This window comes from Nannobrachium achirus (assembly GCF_963921795.1).
Source record: "Nannobrachium achirus genome assembly, chromosome: 2".
Lineage (NCBI taxonomy): Eukaryota > Metazoa > Chordata > Actinopteri > Myctophiformes > Myctophidae > Nannobrachium > Nannobrachium achirus.
Genome location: NC_137811.1, coordinates 31143501 through 31159725, shown reverse-complemented (window position 1 = coordinate 31159725; position 16225 = coordinate 31143501). Strand labels below are relative to the sequence as shown.

General features: G+C 41.3%; 2 protein-coding genes across 2 annotated transcripts; one reads left to right on the top strand and one right to left on the bottom strand.

The window, feature by feature from the left end:
- Positions 1–3204: 3204 nt before the first annotated feature.
- On the top strand, positions 3205–5334 carry rab42b (RAB42, member RAS oncogene family; the record flags this gene model as incomplete). Its single annotated transcript, XM_080741227.1, has 2 exons — positions 3205–3422; positions 4884–5334. The coding sequence occupies 2 exons, from the start codon at positions 3205–3207 to the stop codon at positions 5332–5334; spliced, it is 669 nt and encodes a 222-aa protein (XP_080597353.1).
- A 4117-nt stretch (positions 5335–9451) lies between these two features.
- On the bottom strand, positions 9452–15698 carry taf12 (TAF12 RNA polymerase II, TATA box binding protein (TBP)-associated factor). The gene is made up of 6 exons (XM_080720296.1): positions 15582–15698; positions 14662–14874; positions 13786–13863; positions 12666–12780; positions 12480–12568; positions 9452–11020 (listed from the first exon to the last, which is right to left on the bottom strand). Exons 2-6 carry the CDS (start codon positions 14740–14742, stop codon positions 10985–10987), a joined length of 399 nt encoding a protein of 132 aa, XP_080576422.1. The 5' UTR covers positions 14743–14874; positions 15582–15698; the 3' UTR covers positions 9452–10984.
- Positions 15699–16225: the final 527 nt, after the last annotated feature.

The following is a 16225-nucleotide window of genomic DNA, read 5'->3' as shown; positions in this document are numbered from 1 at the left end:
TGGTGTGTACAGCATATTGAAATGTTTATTTTAATTATGAAAATAAATTGAACAAGTGAACAAAAAATAATTGGTCTGCTTTATTCAATACACAGGCTTGAAAATGGCCGTTGGCAGCCATATAGGCTACGTTGTTTGATTGTTGTACAGTAAATGGCCAGCCTTTTAGCCTGGATCAGATGGCAAGCTCATTCTGGATCAAACTGTAAATTATGCATAATAGAGAAGGATGACTAAAGGGCCAGATGTCTCTACAAATTGTACTTGATTTCTAGACGCCTCTGAAGCCTACATTACAAATAACATTTTGTTCTCCTGTTTTTTGTCTCAGGGGAAATCTGCATCCAGGGGTGTCGCACCAAATTCTGGGCCCTGGGTACAAGGGTTCACTGTGGGCCCCACATAAATGTTCTTCATTACTACGCATTATTACGCATTATTTTGTGCTTTAACTATTGAAAAATAGCAGATCTACAGGCTCACAGGCGCTGCGAGCTTGTAGATCTGCTATTTTTGAAAAATTGTGTAAAAGTCTTATGTTTCTATACGTCATTGGTGCTCAAATCTTTTCATGTGAAGGACCCCCAAAATGACATGTATTTGGCCATGGCGACCGCCATCCAAAATATTTAGTTCCAGGGACCCCCCAGAAGCAAAATTGAGTTACAAATGTTTGCTTAAAAAATACATATATTCAAAGATTTGCACACATTTTCACAACTTTTCAAAAATAGCAGATCTACAAGCTTACAGCGCGGCACTCGGTGAGCTTGTATTATCTGCTATTTTTCAATAGCTAAAGTATAAAATAATTAAGGTCCTTTAACCTTGGGCCCTAGTAACTCAGTCCCACTTTTCCCCCACTTGTGACGCCCCTCTCTGCATCTCAAGTAGAGGAAGCTAACCAATGCAACTAGTCACTCGCAACTCCTTGCAACAAAACCGTTTCGCAACAGCCGCTATGGTTGCGAGTAGTTGCATGTTGCAAGGAGTTACGTCACAAATCATTGGTGTGGACTGGCCTTTAGATAAAGAGGCTTCATTCATACATTGATGTTTTCAAAGTTCTTCACCTTTTGGCCCTGAAACATCCTATTTGGGATCCACTCCTCACCTTCAGTGTTATTATTATTTATCTTTTTAGTTGGTGTCCATTTGTACGCTTTCAGAGTTGGATGCCCTTTGGTTCCTAACTATCAGTCATATATGCTGGAGACGCCTGGAACCCCCTCAACGATGACGGTAAGTCAGGATTGGAGTGATCTTTTGACTCGTAAATGTAATGTAAAGTGAAATACAAAACTCAAGAGTATGGAAAACAATCTCATGCAAATAATATGCCATGCCGAGTACAATACATACGCTGTTTGGCGTGTAACACTAGAACAGAAGCTTAAGTTTCTCCTATGAAGACATGCAGCTGAACTTTGTCTCTGATAGAGCAGCTTAGCAATGCACTGTGATCTACAAGCCTCTAATGTGTGTGACCACCACACTGCACACAACAGAACTCAACTCAGTCAATATTTCATTTCAAGATGTTTTTCTTTTCTTTCATTTTCTTATGAAATATTACTTGAACAGTGGACTAGATTAACCTACACGAAACACGGGTTGCTAGAAAACTAAGTCAATAGTTACTGCAGAATGTGTACTGCTTCTTGTCGGCTTCTATTTTAGGTGTGCAGCTAACCAAAACATATTGGGTGGTTCTGTTTTTTTTATCAGTGAATGAGACCAGTGAGTCATTTATAGCTGGTAACTGAGATATGAACTATTCTCATCCATGCACTGGCAAAAATGAAATGGCTTTTCAGTAATAATATGATCTTAAAGAACAACAACATCCAAGGCCATTTTCCTAACATAAACAGACCATGACATTGAAGTACGGTACATTGGGAGTCATAACTAAAAATAACCAGATCTGTAACAGAACATGGAATTTATATCCTGTGTCTGTCTTGTATAGACGGCGCCCAGTGTTTCCCAGGGGACTTGGAGCTTGTATTGTTCTTGTTGTGAACTTCCCTTTTGAATAGCTACAGTTCAGTCAGCCATGGAGGCCTGGAGGACCATAAAACCTATTGCCTGTTGTTGTTGCTGGAGTTGAATGACTCACTGGTATCATGTATGGATATGGACAACTGAACACTGACACCGATATGCTCCACATTGTCAGCTTGGCTGCGTAAGTGCTCATACTCTCCCGTATACTGTATAATGCTGGGTTAACAATGAATGCTGGTGCAGCAGCAGTGATAACAGGAAATGGCAGGGCTCTGCCTTAATACGGTGATGAATACATTCACTTCCCTATTATTTCTCCCACAGTATAGCCCTCCCTTTCCAACTGACAGCCCTCCCTGCCTCCCTCCGTCTGCTCCTTCTCTCATGCCCCTCCTTTTGTCAAGTATAAACACGCACCACAGGCAAACTCTGGAAGTCCCCACCCCTGTATTGCGTACACATTCCCTCACCGATACACTCGTGCTCACGGGTACGGTGGCTCTCCACCAAACAGACTACTTCAGACTACAGTAGCAGTGAAGATCACCAGCAGCTTGGATGAAGACAGCAAAAAACAAGTGTCATATTGATCTCTCTGCAGCAGGACTCAGGACTGGCATTTCTGCGCACCTAACTTTTCCCCCAGTTGAGGATCTCACACTAACTCCAAGAGACAGATTGGAGCTGCAGGTGTTCAGCGGTATGTGAGGGGTGTTGGCAGACTCGAGGGCACGGCACTGCTCTGTGGCGTGTGAGATTTATGAGGAGTGGCAGACAACTGGCTCTTTCTCAACCCGGGGAGTGTCTGGTCTCTGGGACAGGGAACCCATCTCGGCCTCCGACTGGCTGGGCTCTCCCTCTGGGGAAGGAACTGTCACACTCTCTCCACCTTTTCTCGCTTGATCCACATCTCTCCCTCCGTCCCACTGTTCACTGCAACCTCATTCTTCACTCCTCCTGACCCTTTTGTCCTAATTTTCCCTTTTGTCTTTTCTTTTCACAGCAATACCTTATCCCCTTCCCCTCCTCTCCTGGGTTTTACTCTCCTCTTCTGCACCTCTCTTCTGCCATTTCCACATAAGCGATTGATCCTTCAACTGCTTTTTTCTTCTATCTTGGGACTCATCTCCACGACTTCCCACCCATCCATCCTCCTCTCCATCCCTCCCTGCCGCTACTGGGCAGGCAGCCAACATGGACCTGTCGCTGTGGCAGTACCAGTTCAGGATCATCATGCTGGGGGACTCCACCGTGGGGAAGTCCTCCCTGCTGAAGCGCTACACCGAGGACCAGTTCCTGGAGTGCATCAACCAGACGGTGGGCGTGGACTTCTACGTCCACTTCCTGGAGGTGGAGCCGGGGGTCCGGGTCAAGCTGCAGTTCTGGGACACGGCCGGTCAGGAGAGGTTCAGGTGAGGATAAGGTGACGGTGATGTCTGGTTACTACAGACTACCATATCGTCGTTGTCGGGTGGAAACCTTGTATGTCCAAAACCGTTCGTTTTGTATTTATCATTTAAAAAAATGGACTATACTAGTGAAAACAGCCGATCTACAAGCACACAACGCCTCGCACCGCGAGGCGTTGTGTGCTTATAGATCTGCTGTTTTCACTACTTTTGTGCAACGTTCTTGTACAATGAAGCAGGGCTTTACTTTACGAAAGAACATCCAAATTTGAAACTTGGAGATAAGAGGTTTCCACCCGACAACGACGATATGTCTGACAAAAATCCAGATATAGGGGAGGCAATGATTCAGGGGGTAGAGCGGTCGCCTGGGAATCGGAAGGCCCCCCGGTTCGATCCCCCAGTCCCTACTTTAGCTTTGTGTGAAAGTGTTCTAGAGCAAGACGCTGAACCCTTAACCACTTGGACCCTCTATGCTTAGTAAAACAGACCTGATTCGCACTGTACTTGAGGAGTTCTTTTTCCATCTACCCCAACTCTCTTCACCAAAAATAGCCGATCTACAAGCTCACAACGCCGTCACGCTGTTGTGAGCTTGTAGATTGGCTATTTTTGGTGAACCTTCCCCCCAGAATAGGGATGCTGGGGTTCAAGTAGTTAAGTGCTCATCGCTGGGTGGCTGCCCACTGCTGTGAACCCTAGCATCTCTATACTGGGGCAAACATCTGGTGAAAATAGCAGATGTACACGTTCGTAGGCCGGGAAAAAAGAGGGGGCCTAGTATAGACGGGGAGACTCCAGTCAACAAAGAATATAGTTCTAAGTGGCTAATAGGTAGGATGGGTCAAATTCAGAGAACACATTTCCCTATGGGGAAAATTTTAAATTACCAAAGAGCTGTACAGAGAGGTAAAGCTCGATCCTCCATGCTAGAATGCTTGGAGGAGAATCAGGAGAATGACTGAGGTCATTAAGTCATCCTACCGAATGGAAATGAACATCCAGTATTTTCAAGAACAAGGAAGAGCGGATGTTTTCATTTGGCTGCTTTGTTATGCCTTAGTGTTCGATGCATCACAATCTGGCTCTGGGAACCCACTGAATGTATTGTGACATTTGCTAGTCTGATCTTCTCATAAACATGCACACACTTATGGAAGGTTGGAAAAATGTAACATTTTCAAACGTTCTGTGTTTCTACAATACATACATTAAAATGTGGAATGAAACAAAAAACAGATGGCCACTTCAGGCAAAGAACCAAGATCTTGTTAATAATGTTGATGCAAATACATTAATAATAACCATCAGGCTGATAAACTCCCACTGACAGGTTCATTAAATCAAACTGTATGTTCGACATTCTAATGCTAAATTCTAATGCTCTCCTTTCTTGTGGTTTCTCTCTCTCTCTCTCTCTCTCTCTCTCTCCTTTCTATTGGTCTCACGCTCTCCTTCTCTTAGGTCAGTGACTCGTTCTTACTACCGCAACTCTGTCGGGGGCCTGCTGGTTTTTGACCTGTCAAACCGAGCCTCCTTCGATCACATCAAGGAATGGCACGCAGAGGTGCGCGAGCGCGTCCAGCCGCACACGGTGCTATTCATTCTGGTGGGGCACAAGAGCGACCGCGACGCCCAAGGCCAGAGGGAGGTGAGCAGGGTAGAGGCCGAGAAGCTAGCGGGCCAGTTGGGGCTGCCCTATGCGGAGGCCTCGTCCAAGACCGGCCACGGTGTGAAAGAGGCCTTCGAGCTTATGACCCGGCGGGTCTATCAGGGTCTGCTGAGCGGCGAAGTGGAACTAAGGGAGGGATGGGATGGGGTCAAGTGCTCTGCCCCCCGAACACTGCAGTTACGGAGAACCGAGAGCATGGTCAGCACAGAACCATCAAAAACCAAGAAGAAGTGCTGTGAATGAACAGCAGGTGATGTGCTTTGGGAGCTGACAGACATGAAACATGATGCACAGGACACAAAAGCGGCTCTAACACCAATGTGGATTGGCGATTTCAGCATCTGGGCTGGGGAAATAAATCTGCACTACTAATCGAATAATGTAACATGATCAATGTAGCCTACTGCCAACTTGAAAACGGAGTAGTCCTGATCCAGACATGATGAAACATAGAACCGGGACAAAATAATAAACAGTAAGGAAGTTAACAATGTGATGACAAGGTAAACACAATTCAAAATGACCAGCAGCGCAACATTTGGCCAATATACACTTTTGCTCACCATGTGAATTCTGGTCAATGAGCAAGATTGCAGGACAAACGATCAAATCTAATACATAGCACAAAAAGACTCAATGATTTCTGGCAATGGCACAGTCACGAATAGGCTATGTCAGCATAGATAGATAGATAGATAGATAGATACCTTTATCATCCCAAGGGGGAAATTCAGTTGCCCGGAGGCGGCACAGCAGTTTAAGGTTACAGTTACAGGGAAGTAATAAAGAAAAGAAGTACTGTTGTGTACAGCGAAAAACAAACAAGGAAGGATGAAGATTCAACAATACAGAGCTAAATTAAAGAACATAAAGAGCACTGGCTATAAATGATATTGCTTTAATACCTTTTGATGTTTAACAGTAGATGTAATTTTTTGTACGTGAGAATAAATTATCTAAAATGGTTGCTGCTGGGGCTGATGATTTCTTCACTTGTGTTGGCTTCCTGGAGGGTGTTTTATATAACTTATTAACGGTATAAGCCAAGAAGAGTTACTAGTTGACACGTCTGATCTTGCTCAGCTCAGACTAGGAAGATGATTAAGAAAACATCCCCATCAGTACAGAGGTGGACTAATGGCAGTAGTGATCATCTTAGAGAATTCAACCGACTACTGAGAGAAGGGACCAGTCCAATGATTCACAGCATGTCTGCAAATACAAGTCGCTACAACCCTTAAAGGAATGGGAGGACACTCACACAACCTGTGAGTCAAACACAAAGGCACCAGATGTCGTTCCTCCCAAGAGCATACAAGCTTTACCAGAACTAATAGATACATTTTTATTGTTGTATTTTGATATTTGACGATTTGTTTTTATTTTTTTAATAGAGCGGTCCTCTTGTCTTATTGAACTCAATTGTAAGAAACATCAACATTCATACTGTTATGCTATGATGTTTTCTAATAAAACTTGTACTTGTTGCAGTAACTTTGTAATGAGTTTGAATAAATCTTGAGGGTATTGTCCTACGTAATTCCTTGACTAATAAATATTTAGGTTCATAGATTTCAAAATGCATAATCAAATAACATTAGTTTTGAATTCTTAAATCTGGGCATCAAGCACAACCCTTTACCAAGGCCCTAGGGAGGAAGCCTGTTCATTAAATATTCATACCTATTGTCATCAGTGCATTTCAGTTAGGCACCGACAAAATTATTGTATACTGGATATTTTCTTCCCCCTGTAGCTCTACCTCCTCACAAAGCAGCAGCTACCTGTTATTCATATTCAGTATTCATACTCAGTAGTAAGACAGGTGAAATTACTTTAGCTGATACATTTCCATTCAATTGCCATATAACGTAATAATACATCATTTTGAGTTGTTTGACTCTGTAAAGCTTTTCATTATCGCAGTGGGCACCTGTAAACAGTCAAACTTGTTTCATTTGGAGTATGCTGCCAACTTGAATTAAAAGCAGATGAAATCATGTGCTCTGATGGGTGACTGACCAGTCATTGTTGGTGCCACAGCCTGACTCCATTTGGATCAAGGATCACTGCTTTGTCCAGTCTAACTAAGTGCTTGATGTGGTGTAAAAACACCTCATTCAATCCAATAGTCTGGTTCAGGACCTCATTTTCTGTACCAGTGACGACGCCAGGAGCCACAGGAACCCATGCAGAACTGCAGCTTCTTCCACTCTGTCCAAACCAGGCTTTGTCACCGGTGATACTCGACCATGACGCCGCTTCTGATGATTATTGGATGCAAATAAGAATGACCAACTGGTGTTAAGTAACTAAGTACATTTATTCAAGTACTGTCCTTAAAGGGGAAGACCACCCATTTTCAATATTGAACTATGTCATTAATATACCTTAGAGGAGTTGTGTGGAAATAAATAAAAAAAAGTTCCCCCTCTTCTGTGTTGCCTAGAACTGGAGGATTGATTTTGGGGTTTGTATTGTAAAGTACAACGGTGTGATGTCATCACGTTGTGATTTGCAATACAAACCCCAAAATCAATCCTCCAGTTCTAGGCAACATAGAAGAGGGGGAACTTTTTTATTTATTTCCACACAACTCCTCTAAGGTATATTAATGACAACCTATCTTCATATAATAGGTCCTCACTAATGTTCATGATAAAATATCACAATTTTTTTCTACTCAGTTTGGGTCTCATAGGAGAGCTGTGGGTGGGTCAAATCCTTCTACCGGTGACATCATCAATGGGAAATGCAAGCTAATAGAAACTGCAGGCTTTCTATTCCTGAAAAAGTTGCAATGTTAAAGTGGAAGCCATTGTTCTCGTGATAATAAAAATCTAAATATTCTTTTTCAAAAATATTATTTAATTTTTTTTTGTCAAACGATGATGTCACCGGTAGAAGGATTTGACAGCTCTCCTATGAGACCCAGACTGAATAGAAAAAAATTGTGCTATTTTATTATGAACATTAGTAAGGACCTATTATATGAAGACAGGTTGAAAAGTGGTTAACTACTCCTTTAAGAGATTATTTCTATATTGCAGTATTGATACTATTTGAGTACTTTTTCCACCACTGATTATTGGCTGCAAATAAGAATGTCCAAATGTTGGGTTTTCCTCTGGGGTAGAATAGATAATGCTCTAACACTTTCTGAACATGGTGACTGACAGCTCATTTTGGTCCAGACTCATAGCCGGAGTCGCTGTCTGACTTGTGCTGGAAAATATTTTTTAACAAAGCAGAAATGTGTGCACATAATACATTTAAATCAAATGTGTACAAAGATCTGCTGTGGATGTTAGAATGTAGTTATTTTTTGAATATTATGACGGGTCTCTGAACTCAAGATTCTGATTATGTGTGATCCTTTGTTGTTTTGGGGTATTTGTCAAGTGCATTTGCACATCACTGGAATTCATGCTTAGCATGTACTCATACTATAAGTAGCAGTGGGCAACTACTGAACAGCAAAAGGATTCAGTGTGTTATTACTCAAGATGGCATCATTCTGTTTTATGAATATATACTATAATACAATTCAAATGTACTGCTGGAAATTACCCAGATTCATAGAAACATTCTTTGTAAAAGACCTATAGAAACCTGCTGATTACTGGACCATGTTTAGGCATTTAGCAGCAGGATGAGGATTTTTTTTAATGCTTGATTCACTATCCTATAAATCCTGCTAAGATGTATTGGCCCCAATCCACCTGGCTTTTCCATTTACTCAGATTTATAAACCTCAGACCATAATGCAATTAAATTGCAATCTGGTTTGTGATTGCAATTTTGTCGAGTTTGTGTATGCTCCAAGCAGCAACATCGCCCCCATGGAAAGATGCCACATTTTGTGCAATGGTGGCTGGTGTTGTGCTATGCAGAGTGGCAGTATTATCAAATGCAGTAATATCATATTCAGACGGCAAAGTGGACGTTCCAGGAAGACACCACCTCAAGAAGACCGGTTCCTCACCCTTGTTTCACTGAGGATTTTCTCCCAGAGATTTACAGGCAGGATTTATTTGCACAACAGTACGTACCACAGACAGATCTCTGTCAAAGTCGCAGGACCCATGCTCAAGTGCCAGTCATAGGTCGCTCAAAACTAGAGTGACCAACAGCATGTCAGAAGCAAAATACTTTTGGGGGCACTACCCACACGTTTTTGTACGATTCTATACCTTGTTGTAAAGGTGACTAATCAACGATAACGATATAAAATACAATAACAATTGGTATTATTGAAGGGGAGAAATAACTAACAAAGTTAAGTTACCGAACTTTGAGGAGTTAATATACATTGCAGACTGGAACACAAAACTATGAAATGCACTGTGATGTATGAATCTTGTTTTTTATTTATGGCATAAAAATAACAGGTTAAACTAAAATGCTGTTTTACAAAATCAAAAATGCCATATATCAGGACACCTTTCCTTTCCACTTCAGTCTGGCAAAAGAAGACAAACTTAGAAACTTAGTCTAGTAGTTTAATAATATCAACTCAGGATTCCCCCCACCAGTATAACCTTATGAAAACTGCAGATAATTTATTATCCATTACATTTATGCTATCAGTTCCCCTATAGAAGAAGACCCATGGATAAATGCAAAGATGTGCATTTCTGAGGCTAGCTGAAAAAAAAAAGATGGTGACAGAAACACTAAATACACAACAGCCAACACATCTGACGAAAAAAGGATCTAAACTAATAAGTGTACTGTGGGTAGTATTTACAAAGAGAAACATTTGTATTATCACTCCTTTACAAAACTAAACTATTAATAGCTTGAGTGGATAGAATAGCCATGGCCTTGCTTAGACTTGGCTTACACAAAACTCAGATTGTCAGCTATTGGCAAGATAATTTCCAAGACAATTTTTTAAGGGGACAGAAATATCCCAAACCATTGGCATCGTTATATTTTTTATACTATCAAAAAGGCATAGTGGGTCCAACGGTAGTCACAATCCCTCCCCAAAACAACATACTTAACCCATTTAGGCCTAGAATTATTGAATGCTTTAACCAGTGAAAAATAGCAGATATACAAGCTCACAGCGTGGCACCGAGTGCTGCGCTGCGAGCTTGTAGATCTGCTATTTTTGAAAAAGTCGTGAAAATGTGTCCAAATCTTTGAATACATGTATTTTCAAAGCAAACGTTTGTAACTCAAATTTTGCTTCCGGGTGGTCCCTGGAACTAAATATTTTGAGATGGGTGTCCGTGGCCAAATAAATATCATTTTCACAGGTTTGAGAACCACTGACATGGTAGTCTCTCAAGAACAGACTAACTGAGCTCCAGTTAAGTGAAAAGGACCTTTTCTTTGACGATTGCTGACATAGAAACATAGGTTTTTCAAATAAACCTTAGAAGGATTCAAAAGAAAATTCGTATTTTCACGATAAAAAAAAAATAGCAGATCTACAAGCTCGCAGCACGGCACTTGGTGCCGCGCTGTGAGCTTGTATATCTGCTATTTTTCAATAGTTAAAGCATAAAATAATGATACACAATAATGTGTACCCGTTCTAAATGGGTTTTTAATGAACAACAGAGTTTTGTCAGTGTGAGATGAACAGCAACACAAAAAGAGGGAAAACTCACAAGCACCACGTTACTGTGTGAAAACTGCTGACAAAACACACAAAAAGAAGTGGGCAAGACAACACATGGTGGAAAAGTACTTTTCCATCATAAGAAATATATACCCCCACCCCCCGCTCCCACATAAACCATCTTATGGCCCTAGCCTAGACCGACCCCCTTTGTTTATCTTCCACAATACCAGTCCCCCAAAAAATCCCAGTTGTAAAAGAGTGAGAAAAGCACACATTGGGTCTGGTACAACTGTATGGTGTATGTCGCAGGTCTTGTTACTTTTTGGTTGTCTTGCGGATCAGTGCCATCCTCTGCAAATGACAACACATGCAAATGTGGTTAGAGCTACTGCAAGTGTGCACAACAATACAGCAATAAGGAACCTTAAAGCTGCAGCAATCCTATAAGAAATGTTTGGTCAATACAACTTTATTTTGACCCATCTACATGGTAGACTACAGCAGTGGTTCTCAAACTTTGACGGTCTCCCCTTAAATTTAGGCCTAGAATTATTGAATGTTTTAACTAAAAATAGCAGATATACAAGCAGATATGCAAGCAGATATAGCAGATATACAAGCTCACGCGGTGCCACGCTGCGAGCTTGTAGATCTGCTATTTTTGAAAAAGTCGTGGGGCACTTCATGTGCATCGATACCGCAACGCGACGCTGCGCAGCCGCCCGCGTCCAGTGTGTGCTCCCCTTAACTAAGCTCCAATTAGGTGAAAAGGACCTTTTCTTTGACAATGGCTATAGCCAGATTGCTGACATAGAAACATTTTTTTTTTCTTTTTTTTTTTTTAAACCTTAGAAGGATTCAAAAGATACTTAAAGAATCGGATCAAAATCGTGTCAAGATTCAAATTTTCACGATTTTTCAAAAATAGCAGATCTACAAGCTCACATGGCGGCACTCGGTGCCGCGCTGTGAGCTTGTAGATCTGCTATTTTTGCTATAATTCTAGGCCTAAATGGGTTAACTTTGATAGTGTACAACGGGTCCATTTGGTTCCATTTGTACATGGAGATCCAGTGGTCATGTAGGACCGCTACTATGGTTAAAAAATGGTACGGCCTGAAGGTCCACATTTCTTCCCTGGGCAAAGCATGGTTGGTTCATGTATTAGCTCACATTTTGGCACAATCCCAGGCATGACATGAAAATTAAGGAGCTTTAACCAACCACAATTTTAAGCATGCCATTATAGGCACACAAACAAATTATGCTAAAGAAAATGCCACACTATTCAGCATACGATTAAGTATATAGGGCTTAAATGACAACTTAGTTTTTTTTACAACAAGGGTTCATATTTTAGATTATAATTGGTGAAAAGAAAAGATGAGTGTTAAAATGTTTGCCATTTTAGCGATTTTGATTTCAGTGGGTTGGGGCATGCGTGGCTGAATATGTCTTTTTAGACACAATAAGCCGGCGATTTCTTTATTACTATTTACAGTAACACTACTAGCCCCCATAAGTCACATCTGCCCATGAGAGATTGCAGTGCATCTTGGGAATTAGGATATTGTGTCTAAAAGGACATTTAGCCACTTTCACACATGCCCCCAACCACTGAAATCAAAATCATTAAAACCTCTAAAACGATAGAAAGCAGTAAATGAAAACATTTTAAAAATCATCTTTTCTTTTCTCTAATTATAATCTAAAATATGAACCCTTGTTGTAAAAAAACAAACTTGTACTTCCTCAGAAACATCACCCAGGACATTTTCAGAAGAGCGCACAACAGAAAAAGAAAACAGACCTGTTTGTGAGCCTCTGTGGTGCAAGCCTTCTTAAAGGGCCGTATCTCGTCTGAGCCGTAGCCAGGGATCCACATGTTCCACTGGCGCTCTGAAAAAACCCACATAACACACAGGCAGTCCAGTCAGCAACAGCACCGTTCCACACCCGTACACCTTTTTAGAACCCGAGATAAAAGCCAGCTTACCCAGATGCAACTGCACGTCTTTCACCTCCAAGGTGTTGGACTTGCGGTGGCGTGCCAGCTGACATGCAGCGGTCACTACACTCTCTATGAAGTCATCTGCGATCTGCAGCAGCATCTGAACGAGAGATGAGAGTTGTCAATAACGTGTATCTGTACAGTGGTTAACAAAAGTTCAGCTACCACAGATACGTTCAGAATGTAATAATAATAATCTTTATTGCCCCCGAAAGGGAAATTTGTCTTCACAGTCTGTTCAAACAAAGCACATAACCATATAACATCACAAACATATCACAAAGACAGATCATCAGTACCCCACTATAAACGGAAAATCCCTCTTAACGACAGGGGCGATTGTTTAGCAGATTGTTAAGTGCAGCAATGGCCGAGGGAACAAAGCTCCTGCTAATCCGAACCTTGTGCCACTTCAAGATTTATCTTCACCCTGATGGCAAGGTCAGAGTAGCGATGCAGAGGATGATCAGTGTCATTTGTTATTGAGAGTGCAAAGCGTGTGGTGGCCTTATTGTTCATATCAGCAAGTGTGGGAAGTCTGATGATCTTGAAAGCAATACGGGTGATACTGTAAAGTTTGTTTGTGTATAAATGTCACTGCCCACATTGCCCTGTCATTCATGCACTGACGGTAATGCCTTTGAGGAGTATTTTCTGTACAAACCCTTGATCCTTAAAATTACAGTTTTAATTTGCCACCAAGACGTAATAGTCTGATATCTGTATTTCGGTGAGCCAGTCCTTTACCGCTCTTCTAGGATGTCTGCATAAACCTTGTTCTGGTAAGGGAAGCCACACCTTGGTCAGCAAACACAAGACAGATGGTAGATGCCCTTTAATCAGAAGCCACTTAAAGGAGTAGTTCACCCAAAACATGACCCATTTTCTATCATTTACACACCCCATGAAGCCTTGAATTCATGGAGTTTTAGTTTTTGTCGCACCAATAATTTGATGACCGACAATATGACAATAACATGTTGCCGGGTCAGTGGGAGACTCAGTAGGAGACTCTTTATTTCCCACCATGCTCACGCTTCCTCAATACATTTTTAAAAACTTCATAGCACACGGTTTAAATGTGAGAGAATAAAGTGGGACCCACCTCCTCCACATCCTCATCCAGCTGCTCGTTTGGGTCGATCTCTCTCACCAAGTCCTGTAGCTTCTTCTTACTGAGCACCTGCCAGGGAAGGTCACAACAATGAAAACAGCATTCACACTACCGGTAGTCTAGAATTACTTTAGCTAAAGTGATTATCCAACTATCCAATGGAATACTAAAACTAAGTTCTTGGAAGGCCAAGAATCATCTGCTTCAGAACACAATGAAGAAACTACCGGGAAAATCCCTTAGTGCTCCTTTAATTCTCTTATGACAGTCATAAAATACAATCATTAGTCTTAGCTATGAATTATGTCAAATTGCAACCACTTTTCTTGCATGCAGTATCCAAGTTTCATAAACAATATTGAACAGAACCAGTAAGACTCCCTAATCGGGAGATAAGCAACCACCACGTTGCATACACAAACTTTAGAAGGCAATTCTAGCCAATCAGGAGGGAATATGGGAAATGGGACAGATCCATGTTGATGACATGACTTTAGAGATACTTTGTACTGCTTAGTGTGATTTTAGGCCAAAAAAATGTGTTTTGCAAAAATCAGCCAGATGGTGTCGCTAGACATGTGAGAAATGAGGGGAGTGTGTGTGCAAAGTTTGGCCAATGGTGGCAGAGATAAGAGTAGAGGCAAAAGTGCGACGTGACGGACAGACGGAGGGACTGACGGACAGCCGGTGGAGTTTTCATAGTAACTTGCGACCTGACAGTCGCAATCAGATGTGTTCAGGCGGGTTCGGGCCCCGATCCCGACAACCTTTGCTGCGTGTCACCCCCGCCCCCCGTCTATCTATTGCATACCATCAATAAAAGGCAGAAAAAGAAAGTCTTTAAAAAACCAAACAGAATCAACTGACTTGAGATCCCTCTGGGCTGATTCTCCCTGCAGGGCCAGGCGTGCCCAGGGCCTTCCCTGGGTTTGCGGTGCTGTTAGCCATCCCGTTGGCCACGGGTGGAATGGAGGGGGTCCGTGGTTCTGCAACCTTCTGCTGGAGCCTCCGAGTCCCAAGTCAACAGACCTGGTTCACTACTTGGGTTATGTTCCGTTTAAGAGAAGAGGGGCTGTAAATCTAGCAACACAAGAGAGAAAGAGAGAGAGAGAGAGAGAGAGAGAGAGAGAGAGAGAGAGAGAGATAATGTGAAGGTAGGCTTTTTGGGACAGAAGTGTTATTCTATATACACAACAGACATACCAGTTCCCAAAGACAGACAGTCTCAAGAACAGCAAGAAGTAAAGAACAGAAGAAAACGACAACTTGCATTAAAATGTAATTGTATCAAGGACGGTGTTTCTTATTTTAAATCAATTAAAGAAACTAATATGGATTCCAAATTCAATTAATATCTGAAAGAGGGCTAACTAGTTTTAGTAAAATAATACCAATACATTCAATAATAATTGTTTTAACGTTTAAAACACAAGTATCTAGGCTAACGATCTACTTGATCGTTGACCACGTTGAAGAACTGAATTGACAGCAGTGTTAACATATTTAGTTCTATCCTATGCATAACATGTCCATTGGAATATAAAACTGTAATAATAATAATAATAATTGTAGTAATAACAATACTATTAACATGATAAACCACCACGAACGTCAACATTTAAAGAATCCGACCAGATATATAATGCACTTGATGCTAGTGCTAAAAACAATAGCAGTTAGCCAGCGTTAGCAGGCTACACTGTTTCTTTAGCATCAGGTACTAAACCTTGCGTTTGCAACGTGTTAGCGACCATGTTCGTAGCGTACGTGTTTATTAACCAACTCACCGACAGAAATGGAAAACTATCTGTCCATGTTTCAGCGTCGTGGCGATGACAATGTGTGAGTTTGATGCAGAAAATGCCTCTGCAGCAGACGGAATGTTTCCCAGCAGAGCTTCCGTTTCGACAGGTCCTGTTTCCTGTGTTATACCAAAATGTGTTACCTAACCTGCACTGTTTCAAATATCCCTTTATATTTTTGGCGTTTCCTATATTTTGTTTCCAATTTATATTTCAATACATTCAAAAAGAAATGTAAAAACAAAATACAAAAGAAAATGTTTTTAATCAATTAGTGACAAATTCAGTTTTTCAAAATAATTTCATAGCCTACCCTACATAAAATGTTTTACATTAAAATCAAAGAAGCTCCATGAATCACAAAACGAATTGAAAATTGAAAAGTAATTAAAATAGATGATATACAAGCTCACAACGTGGCACGATACGACGCATTGTGTGAGCTTGAAGATCTGCTATTTTCAAAATTAAACTAATGCAATATGTCACTTGCAAATATTCTGCTACGTATTTATTGAGATTGACGTTTGTATGTGTCACCTTCACGGCCAGTTTGTGCTCGACTGTTGCAAGACTGCGAATAGCTTCCTCGCGTATCGACATTGTGTAAATCAGCTATATCTCTGGAG